Genomic DNA, 22,574 nt, shown 5'->3' on the forward strand with positions numbered 1-22,574 from the left:
AATGGACCTCGTTTTTGTTCCATCTAGGAGGAAAGAGGGGCAGGGAGGCTCAGGTGGGCATTAGAAACCAGAGATCAGCTTAGATAGGGTCGAAGCGGGTTAACCCGCGCCTCTTAGAGGGGGAAGTGTGGCCTGACAACAAAGGAAAGGAAGGAAGTTACCAGGAGCTACCATGCGCCAGGAACAATGTGGGGGTGGGTGTGGGGGCTGCACACTAAGAACCCCAAGGGCAGAGTCACCCACTGCGCCCGGAGGAGCCAAGACCCATATCTCACAGGTAGAGAAGCCGGTCCCCTAGCTCCCAAACCAAAAGGTGCAGCTGAATCTCGGTGGTGCAGCCGTCACCCTCACGGGCTCGCTGCCCACCTTCACAGACAGGAACAAGCTCAGGGAGCTGAGCGAACCTGACCAAGTGCACAGCGGGAAGCAGGACACACCTGACACCAACCCAGACCCTGACTTTGGAGCTAGCCCCCTAGGTGGGCTAAGAGAGCCTCCTGAACCTCTTCCCCAACAGGGCAGCAGGGCAGGGCCTCTCCTTCTTCTGGGCCTCCCAAGCACCATCCCGTTCCTCCTTGTCCCAGATTCTTCAAGGCTCCCAGTATAGGGAAACCTCTGCAGAAAACTGCATTTTGATCTGATGATGGAAGAGGTCCCCTCCACCTGCTGCCTCACTCTCATTGCCATGTCCCTGGCAAGGGAAGTGCCCTTTGCTCCCCACTTGCAGGGGGCAGCGGGCTGGACTCCCAGAACCTCGTGCGAGCCCCACCCCAGGGCTCCCTGGGCAAGTCACAGTTGCCCAAACCTCAGGTGGCTCCTGGCTGTAAAGCAGAGAGGAGACAGCTCTGTTTCAACCCTGGCACATCCCTGGACTGGCGCCTTGGGGATCGAGGTAGGTATTGACTCAAGGCAAGCATATTTTGTCAAAAGCATAATGGAGGTTTCACTTGTAAACCTGGGCAGACTCCACTGACTGGGTAACAATTAACTTTATTATCAGTAGTAATTGTCAGTTTCAACCAGCAGCAGTTATCGCTCCCACCCTTTGAGGGTGGGGGCCCTGTGGCTAATGCTGTCTTTAAGAATACACATCTGTGTACTTCCTGTTTCTTAGCTGAGAGAGGAGGCCTCAACAATATAAAGTGCAGGGAGCTGGGGAGCAGCAAGCCAATGGGAATGGGCACCTGACCATAAGTCAGAGAAGGGGAAGGAGAGTCACTTTATTCTCTTCCGGTGCCAGTAAGAACTTTATCAAGGTACTAGTGCCATCAGCTCCTGCCCAAGGGCACCCAGGGCTCCAGGTCAGCAAGACGGATTTAAGACACATTACATTCTGGGAAGACAGCTAGGAAGGTAGGTCAGCCCCACAGGGGAGAGGACACTGCATGTCCAGATGGGGGCACGTAAAATGTTACCTCCACCCTCTAAGCCCTGGAATCTGTGAACGTGACCTCACCTGATAAAAGGGCCTTTGCATATGTAATTAAACTAAGGATATCAAAATGAGATTATCGGCCGGGCGCGGTGGCTCACGCTTGTAATCCCAGCACTTTGGGAGGCCGAGGCGGGCGGATCACGAGGTCAGGAGATCGAGACCACGGTGAAACCCCGTCTCTACTAAAAATACAAAAAAATTAGCCGGGCGTGGTGGCGGGCGCCTGTAGTCCCAGCTACTCGGAGAGGTTGAGGCAGGAGAATGGCGTGAACCCGGGAGGCGGAGCTTGCAGTGAGTGAGATTGCGCCACTGCACTCCAGCCTGGGCGACAGAGCGAGACTCCATCTCAAAAAAAAAAAAGAGGTTACCCTAGATTTCAGGCGGCTCTTACATTCAACGACAATCCAACCTCTTACAACATAAAAACAGGGAGATTGGAGACAGACATGGGGAGAAGGCCATGTGGAGACGGAGGCAGGAACTCCTATGATGCGGCCACAAGCCACGGAGGGCCTGGAGCCACCAGGAGCTAGAAGAGGCAGGAGGGATCCTCCCCTAGCACCTGTGAAGGGAACAGGGACCTGCCCATACCTTTATTTTTGACTGTTGGCCTCTAGAACTGTAAAGAATAAATTTCTGTTGTTTGAAGCCACACAGTGTGTATAAATTTGTTACTGCGGTCAGGCCGGGCGCGGTGGCTCACGCCTGTAATCCCAGCACTTCGGGAGGCCAAGGCGGGAGGATCACGAGGTCAGGAGATCAAGACCATCCTGGCTAACACGGTGAAACCGTGTCTCTACTAAAAATTAAAAAAAATTAAAAAATAAAATTGTTAACTGCAGTCACAAAGAACTAGTACACTGCCCTTCTTGGTGGTGGGTCCTGGGCTCTCCGAGGTCCCCCAGGGTCAAGGTTGGCTTTCTGATACCAGTCCTGGGCTGCTGGAGAAGAGCCCACTCAGATAGAATTTTCGCCTGATTACCTGAGCTCAGGCCACCTAGGGAACAAAGAGAACTTTATTAAGTTGTAGAGGCTGCACAGAAACCAGCGGGTGGGGTGCAGGCAAAGCTGGAGAGAACAGGAGCTTCCCTCTCAGGGCCCAGCGCGGGTGGGGGTGGGGGAAGCTCTCCTGTCCCATGAGGATGACTTCACAGCCCTTGCATGTGACCCTTGGGTCCAGTATCGATCCACACCGCTGCTTCCCTGGTGTGCACAGCCAGCCCGACCCCTGGATCTGTTTCAGTGGAAAATTTGACTTCTGAAGACTTTTGCAAGGCCGGGCGCGGTGGCTTATACCTGTAATCCCAGCACTTTGGGAGGCCGAGACGGGCGGATCACCTGAGGTCTGGAGTTTGAGACCAGCCTGACCAACATGGAGAAACCCCCTCTCTACTAAAAATAAAAAATTAGCTGGGCGTGGTGGCGCATGCCTGTAAACTCAGCTACTCGGGAGGCTGAGGCAGGAGAATCGCTTGAACCCTGGAAGCGGAGGCTGCGGTGAGCCGAGATGATGCCATTGCACTCCAGCCTGGGCAACAAGAACGAAACTCCGTCTCAAAAAAAAAAAAAAAAAAGACTTTTGAGGCCAGATCAGAATTTTCAAGAGCCATACACTGAGGATGGCCTTAGCCACGGCATCCAGACGCTTTATTTATAAGAGAAATGAAACATTTGGATACAGTTAAAGCACTTTAAACTTTTTTCTTTTTTTGAGACGGAGTTTCGCTCTTGTTGCCCAGGCTAGAGTGCAATGGCACGATCTTGGCTCACCGCAACCTCCGCCTCCCAGGTTCATAGGATTGTCCTGCCTCAGCCTCCCGAGTAGCTGGGATTACAGGCATGTGCCACCACGCCCGGCTAATTTTGTATTTTTAGTAGAGAAGGGGTTTCTCCACGTTGGTCAGGCTGGTCTCAAACTCCTGACCTCAGGTAATCCGCCAGCCTCAGCTTCCCAAAGTGCTGGGATTATAGGCGTGAGCCACCGCGCCCGGCCCACTACTTTAAACTTTTGTTTTCATACCCTTGATCCCCATTTCCTTGGACATGTGCTGTGGGCCCCGCCCGCTGCCCTGATCACTAGCCAGGTTATCAGCCCAGGGGATGGGTTACATTCTCAAATGACCTAGCAAGAGGCCTGCTGGAGGACAGCAAGGGAAAATGGAAGACCCGAATCTTTAGACGAGTCTATTTTCAGACTCGCTCCTTTTCTCTACCAAACCTGGGCTGCTTCCGATTCTCGTTCTCTCTTCCCCAAACTGGGCTCTAACCCCCGTCCTCTGAATCCATGCCCGGGGAAGGTGGCTAGGGGCACCGGCCCTGTCGGGGGCTGCCTACTCACCCGCCGCGGGAGGGGCCGGGTCAGCAGGGCGGCTACAGGAAGAAATACGGAGGCGGGGGAGGGGGGAAGGCGGGCAGCGGCCATGGGTCGCGGGTCTCGGGGGGCTCCAGCAGGCTGAAGGGAGAGGGTCGCGCGGGCAGCGGCGGCAGCGGCTGCGGGGGCGGCTCGGAGACCAGGGGCGGGCGACCGCGCGCGCCCACGGGCCTGGGGGCTGCAGCGACGGCGGCCTCGGGCAGCAGAGGCAGCGGCAGGTGCGCGGGCGGCGGCGCGGGCGCGGGCAGGCGCGGCAGGTCCTGCAGTGCAAGCGCGGCGGCGGGGGGCGCGGGTGAGCAGGCTTCAGGAGGCAGCTCGGGCAGTGCCAGATGCGCGCCGGGGCCCCAGGGCGACAGCGGCTCGGGCCGCAGCGGGAGCGCGGGCAGCGGCGGCAGCTCGGCCAGGGCGAGAGCGGAGGGCGGCGGCGGCCCGGGGCTCAGGCCGGGCGGCAGGCTAGGCAACGGCGGGTGCGGCAGGGACGGCGGGGGCAGCGGGGTGGGCGGCAGCGTCGAGCGGTCCCGGCCCAGTCGCGAGTGGGCGCGGGCGCGGGCGCGGGCGAGCCGCGGGTGCGAACTGGAGCGGGGCAGCCGCGCCGCCAGCTTGGCTGCGGCCGCCACCCCAGGGCCCCAGAGCGCGCCGCGCGCGTGACCTCCTACTTCGGGAGGTGGCCACGCGCCGCGCTCCGACCGGCCCAGCCAATCGCAGATGCCCGCCGCCGCACTCCAACCAATCAGGGGCCAGTGCGCTCGCGGCCTACGGGTCCCTCCCGGCATCTGGCAAGGGCTGCCCTTGGCAGCCAATCAGAGATATCAGCGCGCTCCTCCAAGTTCTTCTTCCCGCCCTCTCCTAGTCCCAGCCAATGGCTGTGTCCCAGGTGCCGCAGCTGCTCCCCGCCCTCAACTAGCCTGGATATCAGGCGCTGCACACGCGCAGTGGGCGCCCCCACCTGGCCTGAGGATCTGCAGATTCGCTGCGACACCGAGGCGCCCCGCCTCACCAATTTGTTTTTTTTTGTTTTTTAGGTGGCTTTTTTGGGGACTGAGCCTCACTCTGGCGCCCAGGCTACATTGCAGTGGCGCGGTCTTGGCTTAGTGAAGCTTCAAACTGCCGGACTAAAGCAGTTCTCCCGCCTCAGCCTCCCCAGGTAGCTGGGACTACAGGTGCACACCACCACACCCGGCTAATTATTATACTTTTTAAATTAAAAAAAAATTTTTTTTTAGACGGAGTCTCGCTTTATCCCCCAGGCTGGAGTGCATTTGTGCAGTCTCAGATGCAACCTCCGCTTCCTGGGTTCAAACGAGTCTCCTGCCTCAGCCTCCTGAGTAGATGGGATTACGGGTGCCCGCCACCACGCCCGGCTAATTTTTGTGTTTTTAGTAGAGATGGGGTTTCGCCATGTTGGCCAGGCTGGTCTCGAACTCGTGACCTCATGATGCACCCGCCTCGGCGTCCCAAAGTGCTGGGATTACAGGCGTGAGCCACCGCGCCCAGCCTAATTATTATATATATATATATATATATATATATATATATATTTTTTTTTTTTTTTTTTTTTTTTTTTTGAGATAGAGTCTCGCTCTGTCGCCCAGTCTGGAGTGCAGTGGCACAATCTTGGCTCACTGCAAGCTCCGCCTCCCGGGTTCACGCCATTCTCCTGCCTCAGCCTCTCCGAGTAGCTGGGACTACAGGCGCCCGCCACCACGCCCGGCTAATTTTTTTGTATTTTTGGTAGAGACGGGTTTCACCGTGGTCTCGATCTCCTGACCTCGTGATCCGCCCGCCTCGGCCTCCCAAAGTGCTGGGATTACAAGCGTGAGCCACCGCGCCCGGCTAATTATTATATTTTATATACAGATGGAATCTCACCATGTTGCCCAGGCTGGTCTCGAACTCCTGGGCTCAAGCGATCCGCCGGCCTCAGTCTTCCAAAGTGCTGGGATTCCAGGCATGACCCACCGCGCCCGCCCCCTGACGCCACCGATGTGGAGTGTGAGATTGTCCTCTGGTTGCTGTTTACCCATTGCAACTCAGGTATGAGGATCCTGTGTGGATGGGTGAAGGTGCACAGATTTCCATTCAGTTATCTTATAAGAAAGATAAAACGATATCACAATTCAAAAACAAAGTTTGGTGATAATATACTTAGCGTTTGTGTTAAAGTTCCTAAGAACAATTGTAAATGACAGATGGGTGAGAATCTGGTAGCTCAGAACAAAAAGGATAAAATGGTCAATCTATTCAAAATTGGAAGATAGAAACTTTTTTTTTTTTTTTTTTTCTGATACAGGGTCTTGCTCTTTCGCCCAGGCTGGAGTGCAGTAGTGCCATCATGGCTCACTGCAGCCTCGACCTCCTCGGCTCAAGTAATCCTCTCACCTCAGCCTCCCAAGGAGCCGAGACTACAGGCATGCGCCACCCTGCCAGGCTAATTTTTTTATTTGTGGAGATGGGAATCGCCGGGCGCGGTGGCTCACGCCTGTAATCACAGCACTTTGGGAGGCCGAGGCGGGCGGATCACGAGGTCAGGTGATCGAGACCATCCTGGCTAACACGGTGAAACCCTGTCTCTACTAAAAATACAAAAAATTAGCTGGGCAGGCGCCTGTAGTCCCAGCTACTTGGGAGGCTGAGGCAGGAGAATGGCATGAACCCAGGAGGCGGAGCTTGCAGTGAGCCGAGATTGCGCCACGGCACTTCAGCCTGGGTGACAGAGCGAGACACCGTCTCAAAAAAAAAAAAAGAGAATCAAGAGAGTCAAGTCGGTTATGTTTCTAATTGTTGTTTGCGCTGTCTAAGGGTATTTCGTTAATCAGGCATTTAAGGCATGCAAAATATTTAGGGAAAAGTCGAGCTGTGAAATTCATATTTGTTTTTATTTACTTATTTATTTTTTATAGAGATGAGGGTCTCAGTATATTGCCCAGGCTGGTCTTGAAATTGTAGGCTCAAGCAATCCTCCTGCCTTGGCCTCCGAAAATACTGGGATTACAGGTGTGACCCACCATGCCTGGCCGAGCTGTAAAATTTATAAACTAATTGATCATTCATCACAGAATGTGAAAGTGAGTTTTACATCGAAATTATTAGTCAATACAATATCTGGAAGGCCACTATAAAGGCTTAAGGAAAATGAGATTTTTATCTAACAACTTTAATAAATGGATTATAAATGAAAACACAAACAATGAAGTGTTCTTTCCCATGCACAAGTCTCCTAACTTGGATATGGTTCCCCCACTAGGCGGTGATCAAGTGATGCCCTCCTTGAGGGCAGGCGTTGATCGAGTCTGCTTTCTTCTCATGGTTTCTCCTGTTGGGAACATGGTCCCTGGCACATGGCCTCATTGATGTTTGTCGAATGAATGAATGAGGTGCTGGGTGGTGGCTGCAGGCCCATGCCACTCCCACCCTGATCGGCAAGCCCCTTGCATGGCACGTGGAGGCAAGCAGGGAAGCACGTTTGTGGTTCTAGCACGGAGGAGACCCCCGGCCAGGCAGCACCGGAGGCCAAGCCCGAGGGTCTGTCTTCCTTGCTGGGCAGGCGAGGGTGTGAGGCAGAGGGACTCGTAGGGGCACTGCAGTGCTCAGCATTTCCCCAGAGGGCAGTGGCCTGGGAAGACGTAGAGCCGGGCTAGGGAGGGGTGGGGCCCTGATGAGGCCTTGCCCCCTCCTCCCCTCCCAGGGACCTGAGCTTCTGGGGTCGGTCACTCAGCAGCCATCTACAGGTGGCAGAACCTGCTATCCTTCCCAAGGGCCGGGATGTCCCCCAGTGCGGCTGGAGGGGTGACCACGGGGGGCCTTTGGGCAGGCGGCTCGGCCATTGCGCCTCCCTCTCACCTCCGTAGCCATTCCCCAGCTGGCCATTGCTGCCTCTTTTCACGTCGGGGCCCCCTATGGCACACAGACCAGGGGCACTCGGGTCACCAGAGAGCTTCCGTCCACTCCAGCTTCAACCCAGGTTCTGGGAGTCCCCCCCCCCGGAGGGCCCAGGGCTCAGCTCTGCCTCAGCTTCTCAGAGGAGCCGGGGTAGAGGGACAGAGTGTGGAGAGCTGAGTCCGTGGTGGCCCTCGTTCCCAGCTCCATCACCTCCCCTTCTTGGTCCAGTGTCCGGGCTAGCTCTCAGGGTCCTGTGCTCTGCTGGCCTCTCCTCCAGCCCCGTTCCTTCCTACTCCTTCCTGCCTATGCCCTCCTGGCCTCTTCCCATTCACTCCATCCCCTCCGCCAAGAGGACTGTACCTTCCATCTCTGTGGGGCTGTGGGTAGACCTGGGCCCAGGGCCCAGTTCCCTGAAGCCACCTCTAATGGCCCCAACACACTCATCCAGGCATCCCGTTACCTGGCTGGCTCCTGGCCTCAGCATATTCATCTCCAGCCTGATATCCAGGCTTCAAGCCGGCCCCCCAGGCCTGGAGGGTGGGCCAGCGAGAGTTCCATAGCACGCCGGCCTGCCCTGTGGGGAGGAGAGCTGTCAGGGGTACCCTTGCCCACAGGAGCTGGGACCCCCGGCCCCTGTTGGGCTTGGCTCTGCTTCCTGAAAGCTCATTTCTTACCATTTCCTTCAGGGGCTGGAGCCGCTGCTTTGGGGTACACCAGAGCTTCCACCCTATCTCCTGCAAGAGACTCTGGTCATTCCCGCCTAGCCCCTGGGCTGTTGTCTCCCCTACTCCACTGCACTTTGTCCCCTGGGTCTGACTCACCATTCCTAAAACCATTGGCCCCATGGAACCCTGGAGGAGGAAAGAGGGTGTCAGAGGCCGGGCTGGGGCCTTGAGCCCAACTCTCCCACCCCCACCCCTGCTCCCCAGGCACCTGGCTGTGGGTGGGCCTCGGGGAAGACCCTGGCTCCCAGGACACCATTCCCATAACCTAAACCTGCAGGACAGAGATTGGAGAGGAGCTAGGGACAGGCTAGTGGAACAGGGACAGCATCAGGAGGGCCAGGTGACCAGCTCATAGACAGGGAGATGTGGACAGACAGACTGACTCAGCCATGAGGGAGATGCCAGCTTCCGCCCAACACGGGTAGGGGGCCCAGGAGGACTCACCAATTTTCTGTGGCTTGAGGCCACCATTAAAACCTGGGGGAGAGAAAACTGTGACTCAGAGATGGGGGTCAGCGAGAGCCACAGCCCTGGACTCCCCTCTTCCTGGGATGGCAGAAGGAAGAGGAGGGAAGAGGGGGGGAAGGGAAGGGAGGAACTCCAGGAAGGGCCGCCTAACCTGGTTCTGCTCCTGGTCCGTAGCCATTTGGAGGCTGGTGACCTGTGAGGAGAAAGGAAGTCAGTGCAGAGGACCCAGGCCTCCCCTGACTCCTTGGGGGGCCAAAGATCGACCTTAGGGACTCTGAAGGGGAAGCAGAGACTTTTCCTGTCCACAGGGAATGGAACCAGAAGAAACTTAGAGAGCAACAAGAGACTGGGCACAGTGGCTCATGCCTGTAATCCCAGCACTTTGGGAGGCTGAGGTGGGCTGATCACTTGAAGCCAGGAGTTTGAGACCAGCCTGTCCAATGTGACGAAACCCCATCTCTACAAAAATACAAAGATTAGCCAAGTATGGTGGTGCGTGCCTGTAATGCCAACTACTTGGGAGGCTTATTTTGCAGTGAGCCAAAATTGCACCACTGCATTCCAGCCTGGGCAACAGAGTGAGACTGTCTCAAAAAAAAAAAAAAAAAAAAAAAAGCAAGAGGGTAGAAGAGGGTAGACTCGGGGAGGGACTTCCTGGCCTTAGGGTGCCTGAATAGCTGAGGCAGCCTAGGGAAAAAGGGTGGTGGAAGGGTGACCCTGATCTGGGGTGGGGACAGAGGATAGACCTAGCTGAGAGTTTGTTCCTCTGGGATGTGGGGCCTGGGGGCAGACAGCCTCACACCTGCTTTCTGAGGTTTCAGTCCCCACTGGATGGCTGCATTGGTGCTAGGAGGAAAGTTAGGGGCAGGAGTGAACCCAGCCCAGAGCTTGAGAGACTGCAGATGCCATGGGGCAGGGATGGAAAGGACGCCCATACTGGGGACCACATGGGGTCCCAGGGCCAGAGTTCAGGCTTCTCCTCAGCAGATCACTGTGTGACAAGTCACTGCCCTCTCTGAGCCTTGGCATCTGAGGACAGAGTGGGACATGGCAGCCAGGCCCTGACCCTCGTAGGGCCAGGTGCTTCCCAGTGCCCCCCAGGCACCCCCACTCCACACTGACGTGGTAACTTGCCATTCTGCACTGTGGAAGGGGCCTGGGATTTCAGGCCCCAGCCACCCTCTTTGTCCGAAGGGACCCCTGGAGTGGGAAGCCTGGGGAGGAGCATCGGAGCGACCCTCGCATTGCAGGGACCTACGATGGGAAGGAATGGAGGGGTGGGGTTATGCTCCAGGCCAGTCCTCACCGACGCCACCCAGGAGGCCTTGGCCTGGCCAAGCCACCGGCCTGTAGTGGCTTCTAGGGTAGACCCAGCACCTAAGGGGGACGTTAGCCAGGCTGGAAAAAGCCCAGCTCCCTTGGGCCACACTCTGCAGGGGGGACCTGGGGATCCAGGCAGGGGATAGAGGGACGTAGGGATCTGGCAGGGATGGGGCTCCTGATGGAGGCCCCTCCATCTTCCAGCAGCCTCCCTCTCCCTTCCTCCTGGGCCCCCACCCCTGGTCCCAGTGGCCTCACCTGGCCAGGGCCCATTTTCATGGCCATATCCTGGAGAGGGAAAGCAGAGATGAGTGTGGCAACACTGGGGGCGGGGGCTAGAAGGGCTGAGAGGCAGAAGGAGGTGTGGGGCAGAGCCAGGGGTCCCCCACTTGCCTGACTTCTGAGGCTTCATGGTCCCTCGCAGGCCTGGGGAGAGACAGAAAGAGGCCAGTTCAGACATCAGCCGGCCCGAGGGGTGTAGTGAACCCCTCTCTCCCCTGCTGATCCCCCTAGCCCTGCCTTTTCACCTGGCAGGAGCCCCAGCCAGGTCCCTGGTGTGTATCCTGGGAGGGAGAGCAGGGCATGAGGGCGGGGTTGGAGTGGGGGACCTTGGAGAAGGCAGGAAGAGGGGCAGAGAGGAACTCGGCTTTGGAGGTTTCTGGCTCCCTCCCAGGCCAGAGACCCATGGAGAATAATGGACAGGCCAACCCACCCCACCCCTTCCCCAGCTGAGACCCAACCCTGTCCCTTGGAGCCTGTCCTTCTTTCCCTCTGCTGCAGGTCCCATCCACCTCCCTCACCTGGCTGGGCTCCTTCCCACAGGAAGGCTCCGGCTCCAGTCCATTCTTGCACCCTGGGGAGACAGGGTACAGCTTGGGAGGGGAAAAGGGTGGAGGGGTAGGCAGTTTCTGCAGGTAGGGAGAGTGAGGAGGAGTGGGAAGGGCTTACCTGGCTTCTGCGGTTTCATTCCCTCTCCAGCAGCTGGAGAGATGCGAGCAGGTGAGGGACCCATGGCCCACTCCTCGCTGAGGGGCCTCTTCCAGACCCGGCGTCTGTCCCCCACCCGGTGCCCATGCCAACCTCCCCTACCTGGTCCATGACCAGTCGGAACTGCAGGGTCTGTGGGGGCGGCATGGGGAGAGGTTGGGGTACAGAAGGGGGCTGGAGCCTGGCCCCCCTTTCCTCCCAGTTTAGGAACTGGAGCTTGCAGCACCTCCCTCCACCTTGTGCTGCCGCCTCTCCAGACTCTACCCCCTCTAAGGCTGCAGGAGCCCCCAAGAAAACCCTCAGAACAGGGTCGGGGGAGACCCAGGCCCCACCTCTTTCCTCCTTTCTGCACTCCCAGCAACTCCAGCCCCCCAGTACCTGCTCTGTAGCCATTCTGGGCTGAGGGGCCTGTGGGGAGGGAGGGGTGAGCAGGGGGTTTGGGATTCTAGCTAAGGAGAGGGCGAAGGGCCTTTGGATCCCCTTTCAGAGCCAAGTCAGAAACCAGGGATCCTGGAGCCGCCTCTCCTCCCTCATTTTGGTGCCCATCTGCCCTGGAGGCCTGGGAGGGAGACAGGGACAGCAGCCTGACACCCCCTCACTGGCTGGGTTCCCAGCCCCCTCCTGAATCCCGATGGAGCTGAGGTGGGGTATGAATGAGGGAGGGAGCTCAGGGTTTGGGGGAGGCAGAGGGACAGGCCGGGCAGGGCTCACCTGGCTTCTGGGCCTTCGCAACCCCCAAATAGCCTGGTGGAGAGAAAGGGAGCAAGTGAGGGACCCAAGGCCTCCACTCTGGACCTCCTGGAACCCCAGCCCCGCCCCTACCTGGTCCATAGCCGTTTGGAGCTCCCAGGCCTGTGGGGCAAAAAAGGGAGCGTGGTAAGGCTGGGCCAGTGGGGGACAGGGAGGCAGGGGCCAGGAAGGGGGCTCTCAGTCTCTCCCCCACTTCCTCTCCCCTTGGTCCTCGGTGCTCCTACAGACCTCCCCTCACTCATGAGGCAGGGGTCACCCCTCCCCTGGGAGTCCCACACAGACCCAGCTAGAACACCAGGATCTAGGGGAGGTGGGGCTGCAGACACAGGCAGTCCCCTCACCTGGCATCTGAGGCTTCATCCCCGCTCCTAGGCCTGGGAGAGACAGAGGCTGACATCAACTCCAGCCAGTGCTGCTGATCCCCAGACCCCAGCTCTCCATCCCTGTGGCCCCAGCTTCTCTCTTCCTGCCCCACCTCCCAACCCCTCGGGAGCCAGGCCCAGCTGCCCTCACCTGACTGGACTCCTGGTCCATTTCCATGGCCATATTCTAGGGGGAGGGACGGGGTGGGTGTGAGACGGTGGCATTCGGAGGGGGCAACAGGAGGAGGCAGCCCTAGAGACAGGGCGGGGGGCCAGGGCCCTCCCCCAGCTGGCTCCCCCTCCCAGGCCTACAGAGAGACACAGAAGCGGAGCCACACCTGGCCAGCCAGTAGCACTTAATTCCCCAGGATTCAGACCCACACTCTGCCCTCCTGGCCCCCTGGCCTGCTCTCTGCCTTTCCCCTTCCTTCTAAGAAGCCTGGGCTCAGCCCGGCGTGGTGGCACACGCCTGTCATCCCAGCACTTTGGGATGCCAAGGCGGGTGGATCATCTGAGGTCAGGAGTTTGAGAACAGCCTGACCAACTTGGTGAAATCCTGTCTCTACTAAAAACAGAAAAATTAGCCAGGTGTGGTGGTGGGTGTCTGTAAGCCCAGCTACTCGGGAGGCTGAGGCAGGAGAATCATTTGACCCCAGGAGGCGGAGGTTGCAGTGAACTGAGATCGTGCCACTGCGCTCCAGCCTGGGCGACAGAGCGAGACTCCATCTCAAAAAAAAAAAAAAAAAAAAAAAAAAGCCTGGGCTCCTACCGCAGGTGTCCTCACCTGGCTGGGTTCCAGCCCCAGGGAAGGCCCCTGCTCTCAGCCTCTTCCCATATCCTAGAGAGGGAGGGAGCGTGAGCAGAGTGCTTATGGCTTCAGGGGTTCGTGCATAGAGAGGCAGACCAGGGTGGGGCTCACCTGGCTTCAGAGGCTTCACATTCCCTCCAAGGCCTGGAGGAGATTTAGGGGGGCTGGTGAGTGACTCAGGGGCCCCACCCACATTCTCCCCCAGCCCCTCCCCACCCCTGCTCCTACCTGCTCCAAATCCAAATCCAAATCCGTTCTGGGCTGTCAAGACTATGGGGAGAGGAGGGGTGGGGTGGGGATTTGGGGTTTGGTTGAGGTGGAGGTGAGGGAACCCTGGAGGCTTCCTCCCAGCAGCCCTTCAGTAATTCACAAGCTCAGCCCCCCATGAGACTGGGAAGGGAGGCAGGGAGAGGACGCCCCAGGGGTAGACCCCAGACCCCATCCCTCTCACCTGGCTGAGCGCCCAGCCCATTCCCATTCCCTAATCCTGGGGGACAGATGGAGGTGGGGATGAGGGGGGAAGGGGGCTCTGAACGTTGGGGAGACAGAAGCCCAGGGAGAGTCAGGCTCACCTGGCTCCTGTGCCTTCATGTCCCCTCTAAAGCCTTTGGGAAAATGGGGAGCAGATGAGGTACCCAGGAGCCCCCAACTCAGATCCACCCCAGAACCCCAGCATCTGACCCCAGCTCCTCCCATCCCCTCAGGACCTGCTCTGGGGCCATTCTGAGGTGGGGGGCTTGTCGGGGAGGGAGGGCTGAGCTAAGCTGGGGACACAGCGCCTATGGTGCCCCTTCAGGGCCAAGCCAGAGGCCAAGGATCTTAAAGATGCCCCGTCACCCCTCTCCATCATTCACCAATCCCGCCCCTGGGAGGAAGAGGCCGCCCAGATGCAGGCCCCGGAACCCCAGACTCTACCCCCTTCACCTGGCTGGGCTCCCAGCCCAATCCTGTATTGGAATCCTGGGGGAACAGATCAGGGCAGGGTATGAATGAGGGGAGGGAGCTCAGGGTTTGGGGAGGCAGAGGGACAGGCCGGGGCAGGGCTCACCTGGCTTCTGGGGTTTCATGGCCCCCCCATAGCCTGGTGGAGAGACAGGGAGCAGGTGAGGAACCTGGGGCCCCAGCTCTGGGCCTCCCCAAACCCCAGCCCCACCCCTACCTGGTCTATAGCCATTTAGAGCGGTGGGGCCTATGGAGAGAAAGGGTTAAGGGCCTCCAGAGCCCTGGATGCCATCTCCAGCCACCTCGGGCAGGGGTGTCCCCACCCCCATCTTCAACCAGCCAGAAAGGCAGGTTCCTTTCCTCAGCAGCCTCCAACTGTCAAGCTCCAGCTCCTGCCACATCTTGGGTCTGAGGTCTTTTTTTTATTTTCCTGAGATGGAGTCTCGCTCTTGTTGCCCAGGCCGGAGAGCAATAGCGTGATCTCGGCTCACTGCAACCTCCGCCTCCCGGGTTCAAGTGATTCTCCTGCCTCAGGCTCCTGAGTAGCTGGGATTACAGGTGCCCGCCACCACGCCTGGCTAATTTTTAGTATTTTTAGTAGAGACAGGGTTTCACCATGTTGGCCAGGCTGGTCTCGAACTCCTGACCTCAAGTGATCCACCTGCCTAGGCCTCCCAAAGTGCTGGGATTACAGGCATGAGCCACCCCGCCCGGCCAGCTCTGAGATCTTGCTGGAGCCTGTACCTTCTTTGTTCAAAACTCTCTTTTTGGTTGAATTTCTCAGAGCGTTGGGCCACTCTCTCCTCCCTGGCCTCTACTGCCTCCTACCCAGAACGCCCAGAGCCCAGCTCTGGGGCAGCCTCAGCCCATACTGTATGCCCCAGCGTGGCCCTGGTTGGGGAGGGCCTGTCCCCAGCACCTGGTTGGCTCAGAACAGGCATGGTCCACAGATTACTTTGGTTGTTTGTTGTTTGTTTGTTTGTTTTTGAGATGGAGTCTCGCTTTGTTGCCCAGGCTGGAGTGCAGTGGCGAGATCTCCACTCACTACTACCTCGACCTCCTGGGCTCAAGTGATCCTCCCCTCTCGGCCTCCAGAGTAGCTGGGACTACAGGCACGTGCCACCACAACTGGCTAGGTTTTGTATTTTTTTTTTTTTTTTTTTTTTTGTAGATGGATTGCTTGAGCCCAAGAATTCAAGACGAGCTTGGGAATGTTGCCCAGGCTGGTCTTGAACTCTTGGGCTCAATTGATCCACCTAACTCTGCCTCCCGAACTGTTGGGATTACAGGTGTTACCCGCTGCTCCAGGCCTGGATTGGTTTGTTGAATGAGGTTTGTTGTGTGAGACCAAGTTGGGAGGCTAGAGGTTGGGGCTCGCCTGCTCTCTGAGGCTTTAGTCCCCTTCCCAGGCCTTGGAAGAGAAGGGGAAGGACTTCCTGTGAGTCCACCCATCCCTTCCTGTCTGCTCAGGACCAGGGCCAGGCCCCCACATCAGTAACCCCCAACCCCTAAGACCTCCATGCTCCCAGAACTCCAGGGTCTCACCTGCCTGGGTTCCAGCTCCCAGGAAGGCCCCGACTCCCCGCCCATTCCTATTCCCAAATCCGAGGGGACAGAGCCGAAGAGAATGGGGAGATCAGGGACTCAGCGGCGGATGCATAGGAAATGGGCAGGGAGACAGGGACAGGGTGTGGCTCACCTGGCTTCTGGGGTTTTCCACCCCCTCCAAAGCCTGGGGGGAAGATGAGAGGGTGAGGGATCCTTTCCTCTGGGCCTGTGCCCAGAATCTCAGCCCCAGGCTCCCCGCTTCCGTCCCCACCCTCTTTACCTGGTCCAAAGCCATTTTGAGCGGCAAGACCTGTTTGAGGGCAGACGCAAGAGTGTGGATGCTGGTGCAGTGGGAATGAGCTAGGGCCAGGAGCCCTGCCCTCTCCCTTTCTGTCTTGTGTGAACTCCCTCCCAGGCCTGACTGCAGTCAAAGTTGGATTTGGTTCTTGGCCTGGGAGTCCAGACCGTGGCCACCCTTGACCAGCTTGGTTGTCCTCTGTGGCCAGCCGAGGCCTGGCTTAGGACGGGTGCTCAGGAGAGATTGGGTGAATGAATGAACCCCCAAGAGCCCATCTGTTGGGACCCAGAGTGTGGCCCCGGGCCTCTGACGTCTCCCCCAGCCACCCCAGCCCCTTCGGCCCCGACCTGGCTGGGTTCCTGGTCCGTTTCCATTGTTGTATCCTGGGAGGAGAAGCAGTGTGTGAGGAGTGGATCTGGGGAGGGCTTGAGGGTGGGACAAGGCCATAGATGCAGGGGAAACAGTCAAGATGGGGGAGGGGAGAGCAGGGGCTCACGGACCCCACCCATCCCCTGTCCTCCCCCAGAAATAAACTTTCTGCCTTCTGGACCTCTGACATCTCCTGGCTCTTCCCTGTGTCTCCTAGAATCCCAGTGTGGTCCAGCTGCCCTCACCTGGCTGGGCTCCAGCTCCCGTCCCGTTCCCATCAGCAGATCTTGGGAGACCGAGTAGAAGGAGGAAGCAGCGGCGGGGCTGGATGTGTGTGTGGGGGGAGTGGAGGACAGGGACACAGGAAAGGGCAGGCACACCTGTCTTCAGAGGTTTCACCTCCCGCCCCATGCCAGGAATAGAGAGAGAGACCAGGGAGAGGAGCCTGAAGCTCCCTGGAGCCCCCAGACCCAAGCCCAGGCCCTCAGCTCCACCCTACCCTCCCTGACCTGGTTTTGGGCCTGTGGGGTGAGGGAGGCAGAGGCTGGAGCTAGGCCATGTGGAGTGCGGGTCCATGGTCCAAACATCACCCAGGGCCGCTGTGCCCCATGACCTGACAGTTCACTAAGGGCGCATGCCCAGGGAGCAGCTCAGAGGCCTCCACAGGAGTCCCCACCCACAGGAATGGCATTGGCAGGCCACAGAGGGACCAGTGCCTGGGGAGGGTAACACAGACTGAGAGGGGGACAGAGAGGGACAGGACATGGTGAGCGTGGCATGGAGGTGGCATGCGGGCAGGGTCCTCCCTTCATCCGCTTCTGAGGTTCCCTCTCCCCCAGGCCAGGGGAGAGCTAGAAAGAGGCTGACATTATCCCAAGAGCTCCTCCCCTAAGAGGGTTGGGACCCTAAACCCTCCTGCCTGTCCCTCTCTGCGGCCCCTGCCCAGGCACCCTCACCTGGTGGGGTTCCTGCCCCTGGAAGAGTGCCAGCACCCAAACCACTTCTGCGCCCCAATCCTGGGGAGACATTGGTGAGAGCCATGAGCGGTGGGGTGAGCAAGCTTGAGGGACACAGAGGTGCCTGGATATAAGTGGGCAAGGCCGGGCAGGGCTCTGCCTCACCTGGCTTCGGAGGTTTGACGCCCACTCCCAGGCCTGGGAAGGGACAGAGTGGCTGAGCCCTGCCCTCCCTCCAGAGCCCAGCTCTCCCAGCTCCTGGTGCCCTGACTCTGCTCTACCCCTTCCCCCTCCCTCCTGGAAGCCCAGGTCCTGCCCCACCCGACCTTTCCTCACCTGGCTGGGCTCCGGCCACTGGAAAGGCCCCTGCTCCCAGCCTGTCTCCATATCCTGGGGAGACAGAGCCAGAGGGACATGAGGGGGGAATGGGGCGTCGAGCAGAGACAGAGGGCGGGAAGTGGACACTGGGACAGGTGTGGGGCAGGCTCGCCTCTGGCTTCTGGGGTTTCACAGCCCCTCCAAAGCCTGGGAAGAGAGATGGGCAGATGAAGGGGCCCCACCTCCCCGCCCTGGGCTCTCTGCTCCACAGCCACACTGAGCTGAGGCAGGGGTGAGGCCCAGGTGCCCCTGTCCGCTTACCAAGCCAGACATCAGAACTCCTCACGGTCCCCTCCTGCCCACCTCCCGTGAGACACCCACCTGTTCTGCCCTCTCTGAGGCCTGGGGGAGCCTGGAGAAGACCCCGGAAATGCTGATCTGGCTGCATTCCCTCCCCCATAGTATCAGGCAAAGATTAGGCACCCCCAAGCCCCTCCCATTCCTTACCAGCTTCCCCCAACCTCACCTGGCTGGGCTGCAGCACCTGGGAAGGTCCTGAACCCTGGGGCGAGAAGGCAGGAGGGAGTTAGGAGGAGTGAGGCAGGCAGGGGCTGGGCGAGCCTCACCTAGGTTTTGGGGTTTCATGCCCCCTTCAGTGTCTGGGAAAGAGAGGGGGATCAGATGAGGGGCTCAGGAATAGCCATCCCAGGGAAACCCCTAGAATCCTGGCTTCCAGCTCCCCCACTCCCAACTCTACCTGCTCCATAGCCATTCTGAGTGGAAGGGCTCGTGGGAGAGGGAGAGGTGAGCTGAGGAGGTTTGGGGTCCCAGCTGAGGTGGGGTTACAAGACCCTTGAACCTCCCCTTGGACTAAGCCAGACACCAGCAAACCTGAGAGGCTCCCTGCGCCTCCCCCCAGCAATCACTCTCCAATCCTGCCTCTTCCCTCAGAGGCCTGGGAGGGAGGGAAGGAGGGGACCCCATGGCTCTCACCTGGCTGGGTTCCCAGCCCATGCCTGACCACGAATCCTGGAGAGACAGATGAGGTGAGGTGAGGAGTGTGAGAGAAAGAGGGGGAGACAGAGCTGGGGCCGGGGCAGGGCTCACCTGGCTTCTGTGGCTTCACGCCCCCATCATAGCCCGGAGAGACAGGGAGTGAGGGACACCCCTCCCCCAGGATCTCCCCAGAACCCCACACCTGGCCCACAGCCTATCCAAGCAGCGGGCCTGTGGGAACTCAGTCCCTTCCCATGAGGGTGGAGGGCTGTAGGGCACAGGTGGGGGCTTTCATCCTCCTTCCCTCACTCCTTCCCTCTCTCCTTCCTTTCTGCTCTCTTTCCTTTCTTCCCTCCCTGCTCCATTTCTTCCTGCCTTCCTTCCCCTCTCCCCAGCCAGGGTGCCTGGGGGACACTCGGGGGCTATGCTCTGTCCCCACCTATTTCTGAGATGACTGCTTCCCCCTTTACCTGCCCCCTGCCCAGCTTTCGCTGCTCCTGCCCTGCCTCCCCCCCCCGCTCCATGCCCCGCCCTCAGATGCCTCCCTTTCCTATGCCAGGCCTCAGCTGCTCCCAGGCCACTGTGGGGGCCATAGACTGAGCCAAGTGGGAGAAGTGAGATGTTGAGCCCGGGCTGCTGGAGCAGCTGGGAGCTGGTGTGCCACCCTCCCCAAGCACCCTGCCACCAGCTTTACCAGATTGGTAGCCATTTCGGCTCCCTAAGCCTGTGGGGTTCAGGGAGAAGCAAAGGAACTTACAAGGGGGCAAAGGGGCCCAAATCTGGGTGCCACCTCCCTCTCCAGGTCTCGGTTTCCCTGCTGTCACAGGAGGGTAGAGGGCAGAGCAGGTGAGCAGTCTGGGGCCAGGGCAGTGGAGGCTAGAGGGCCCCTGGGCCTGGAGGAAGGTGTCTGAGCCAGGGCTCTGCCCCACTTCACCCTCTTCCTCTCCTCTCCCATCCATTCTCAGTGCTGGGCTCCTCTCCCTTCCTGGAAATCTCCTCCTCCTCCTGTCACCACCTCTGCCCCCCCATCTTTCTCTCCTGAAGCTCAGATGCATCAGGGCTCAGGGGCAGCCCCTCCTCCTACCCTTAGGACCCTCCAGGTCCCTGAAGTAAAGACCCTTCCATGACACTCTGCCTCCTGCCCCTCAGCAGGCTCAGCTCTCCTTGTGCCCTCCCTCTTCTCCCCCTCCGGGCCCCTTTGGCCTGCCAGTAGGTCCGCCCCTCCTGTCACACCTGCCCACCCTTCTCAGCCAGCCCAGGCCCCTCCTCAGGGCTGCATGTTCTGCCCCGGCGGACTCTTCTGCAAGCGCAGGGTGTCTGTGCTCCCCACCCTTGAGTGGACACTGGATGAGACTCCCTGCCCGGAAGACAGCAAGGGCCCTGAACTCTCCTGGGCCCCGCATCGGGAGTCCCAGAGACCTCCCACACCCCCAGGGCAGGAGAGATGGGAGACTCTTCCTGACCCCAGTGCCAGAGGGGCCACCTACCTTTCCCCAGGCCAGGAGGCAGCGGGGGCAGCCCTGGGGGAGGAAGACAGTGCTGACTCAAGGCTGGGGACCCCAGAGGCTTTGATGGGGCAGGGCCCAGGCATCTATCCTCCAGCCCCCAAAAACCCTCACTGTCTGAATTCTCTGCCCAGACCAGGCTTTCCACACCCCAGCCCTCCTTGTCTCCAGAACCCCAGCATCCGGCCAAGGCCCCACCTGGACCCCCAGCCCCAGTCACAGATGCCCACTCTCCAACCCCCAGCCCCAAGCTGCCCTCACCACCTTGCAGGCTCTCGGAAGTCAGGCAGAGAAGGAAAAGGGCTGCGGGGAAGGCCCAGGCGCCCATGACTCTAGGCAGAGTGGGAGGGCACACACCCTTTGGGCCTTTAAAAACCCCTGGCTGGGTGGGGACCATCGCCCAGGCCCCCCAGCTGTGAGAGGCAGAGGCTGTGCCTGCAGACCCTGGGGGTTACGCCCCACCTCCCCCTGTGGCAGGAGTCTAGCTCTGGCCCCTCATCCATCATGGGCGCTGACAGCAGGACAGGCCCCCTAGACTTCCCCACCCCTGTCAGCGACTCAGGCCCTGGCGCCAGGCCCAGAGGGCTCAGATGTCCCCCCCAGCAAGGGGCAGGCAGGCACCCTAGGCCCAGCCCAAACACAGCTGGGGAGAGGGCGGGAACCAGGGCTTTGGAGTGTTGCAGATAGCAGGGGTGGGGGTAACAGCATTTCAGACCCTGTCTGACAGGCGGGTGGTGTTCCCAACAAAAGCCAGGCGTCATCCTGTCTAGTCCTGAGACCACACAGACCCCACCAGGGGACCCTTTGTCCTCACGGAGGCTCGGCCTGCCAGAGTGGGCCAGAGCCCCCAGCTTCAGAGCCACCCCTTCCTCCTCCCTTCTCCTTCCATGAGGGGCAGGGACACAGGAGGACGGGCCAGCTGTGCCCAGCCTCTCTGAGAGTCCCTGGAGGCCTTCCAGCTCTGCCTCATCTCCTGCCTCAGCAGCGACTCTAACTTTGGGTCACAGACTAGCAGAGCCACCGCTCAGGGTTGAGGGGGCAGGACTGCAGGAGAAGCTGAGGAGGGGATGTGGGGGGCTGGGAGCAGCTCTCCATGCCTGGGGCTGGGTGGATGGACTTGGAGCTGGGGCCCTGGCAGGGAGGCACTGGGGATGGGGGTCTGGACAACAGGCCCCACCCCCCAATGAGCCTGCAGACCCCACCAGGCTGGCTGGGGACAGCGGTGACTCAGCCCCTAGCCCCTGCACCCTGGTCCAGAAGGCCCCACACCCTGTCTGTCTGCTGGCCTGTCCCTGGCCCAGCCAGCCCCTCCTGGCACCTCTGGCTAAGGAGTCCAGCCTGCCAAGCCAGGCAGCCCAGCTAGGCTGGGGGTCTGGAGAGGGGCTATAATGAGGAAGGGGCAGCAGGGGCTTCTGCGAGAGAGGCTACTGAGCCCACACTTCTGCGGCCAGGTCCAGCTGCCAATAGACTACAGGGTTAATTACCACCAGGTACCCTCACTCATAGGCCAGCCCAGCACTGAGGTCCCTCCCTCTCTGCCTCCCCTCTCACCCACATCGTAGGCTGTGCCCCACTGCTGCTCTCCCCACACATGAAGCCACCCCCAGGGCTCACACCCACAGGCACACTATGATGCCCACGGTGGCCACCTCCCGACCACAGACCCACCTTTGCACAAGGACTGTCTGCTCATGGCAGGCCCCCTCAGCCCAGCGCCTCAGAACAGTGCCCTGAACGCCCCCCTCCTGTCTTGCCTGGCAGACAGCCATGAGTTGGGGTCCCAGAGGCTGGACCTTCGTGGGCTGCTGACAGGGTCTCAGGGATGCCCCCTGGCCCCATCCATCCTATCAGTGCCCAGGGTAGCTGGGATGGTCCATTCAGACTCCCGGAGAGGGCTTTCCTGCCAGGCCACCTGCCCCGCCCATGGCAGCAGGCACATGTCCCCTGTGTATTCGTGGAGGGCAGCCGAGTAGCCCCGGGGCTAGCAGCTGGGTGCTGGATTCACACAGGGTACAAACACCCACTCCATCTGGCTCGGGGCCTTCCCAAGTGTGTTCACTCTCCCCTAAAATGACAATAAGAGCAACTCTGTGTTGGGGCTACTGGGAGGAACTGCTGCTTATCCTCGTTTACAGATGGGGAAACAGAGGCGGGGGAAGGGACTTGGCTCAGATTGTGCAACTCTCGAGCGGTGGGGCTGAGATCTGAACCCCAGCAGTCTGGCAGTCCCCACGTCTGCTGTCCCTGCTCTCAAGCACCTTACATGCTTATAGGCGGGCAGTAGGCCCAGTTGTGCCAGATGGGACGAGGTGTCTGCTTCAGACCTGGGCCAGCTGAGAGCTCCTGCAGAGACACATGGCTTGCCCTGCAGGGCGCTGGGAAAGCGTAGCCCAGGAGGAGGCAGGCGGGAAACCAGGAGGCGCCCTGTGGGAGGTAACGGATGGGCGCCAGCTTGGCCACTGCCAGAGGGAACACCAGTGCCCGCCACCACTGCCAGGCTGCCTGGTGCTGGCATGGCCTTGGAAAATGCCAGCCAG

General features: G+C 59.7%; 2 protein-coding genes across 4 annotated transcripts; both read right to left on the bottom strand.

Moving 5' to 3' along the window:
- Nucleotides 1-970: 970 nt before the first annotated feature.
- On the bottom strand, nt 971-4,579 carry LOC134732395 (uncharacterized). Its single transcript, XM_063617060.1, has 2 exons — nt 3,774-4,579; nt 971-2,432 (listed from the first exon to the last, which is right to left on the bottom strand). The coding sequence occupies exon 1, from the start codon at nt 4,577-4,579 to the stop codon at nt 3,806-3,808; it is 774 nt and encodes a 257-aa protein (XP_063473130.1). The 3' UTR covers nt 971-2,432; nt 3,774-3,805.
- A 2,366-nt stretch (nt 4,580-6,945) lies between these two features.
- Nucleotides 6,946-20,365, bottom strand: GREP1 (glycine rich extracellular protein 1). Of its 3 annotated transcripts, XM_055242281.2 has the most exons (33): nt 20,302-20,365; nt 20,020-20,052; nt 19,102-19,128; nt 18,644-18,679; nt 18,530-18,565; nt 18,063-18,098; nt 17,555-17,608; nt 17,219-17,278; nt 16,241-16,276; nt 15,876-15,905; nt 15,747-15,779; nt 14,265-14,294; nt 14,154-14,186; nt 14,030-14,065; nt 13,678-13,710; nt 13,334-13,375; nt 13,217-13,249; nt 13,082-13,135; nt 12,449-12,484; nt 12,277-12,309; nt 11,897-12,037; nt 11,147-11,179; nt 10,592-10,624; nt 10,457-10,486; nt 10,001-10,132; nt 9,030-9,071; nt 8,855-8,887; nt 8,619-8,681; nt 8,507-8,536; nt 8,360-8,419; nt 8,146-8,259; nt 7,647-7,700; nt 7,016-7,419 (listed from the first exon to the last, which is right to left on the bottom strand). In XM_055242281.2, the coding sequence occupies exons 1-33, from the start codon at nt 20,363-20,365 to the stop codon at nt 7,394-7,396; spliced, it is 1,566 nt and encodes a 521-aa protein (XP_055098256.1). In that variant the 3' UTR covers nt 7,016-7,393. The 3 variants fall into 3 exon arrangements, with proteins under 3 accessions (XP_055098260.1, XP_055098258.1, XP_055098256.1); XM_055242285.2 differs by lacking the exons at nt 8,360-8,419; nt 8,507-8,536; nt 8,619-8,681; ... (6 more) ...; nt 20,020-20,052; nt 20,302-20,365 and adding an exon at nt 13,557-13,592 and having other exon boundaries at nt 6,946-7,419; nt 11,897-11,929; XM_055242283.2 differs by lacking the exons at nt 8,360-8,419; nt 8,507-8,536; nt 8,619-8,681; ... (6 more) ...; nt 20,020-20,052; nt 20,302-20,365 and adding an exon at nt 13,557-13,592 and having other exon boundaries at nt 6,946-7,419.
- Between the last annotated feature and the right edge of the window lie 2,209 nt (nt 20,366-22,574).

Source organism: Symphalangus syndactylus, chromosome 14, assembly GCF_028878055.3.
Source record: "Symphalangus syndactylus isolate Jambi chromosome 14, NHGRI_mSymSyn1-v2.1_pri, whole genome shotgun sequence".
Lineage (NCBI taxonomy): Eukaryota > Metazoa > Chordata > Mammalia > Primates > Hylobatidae > Symphalangus > Symphalangus syndactylus.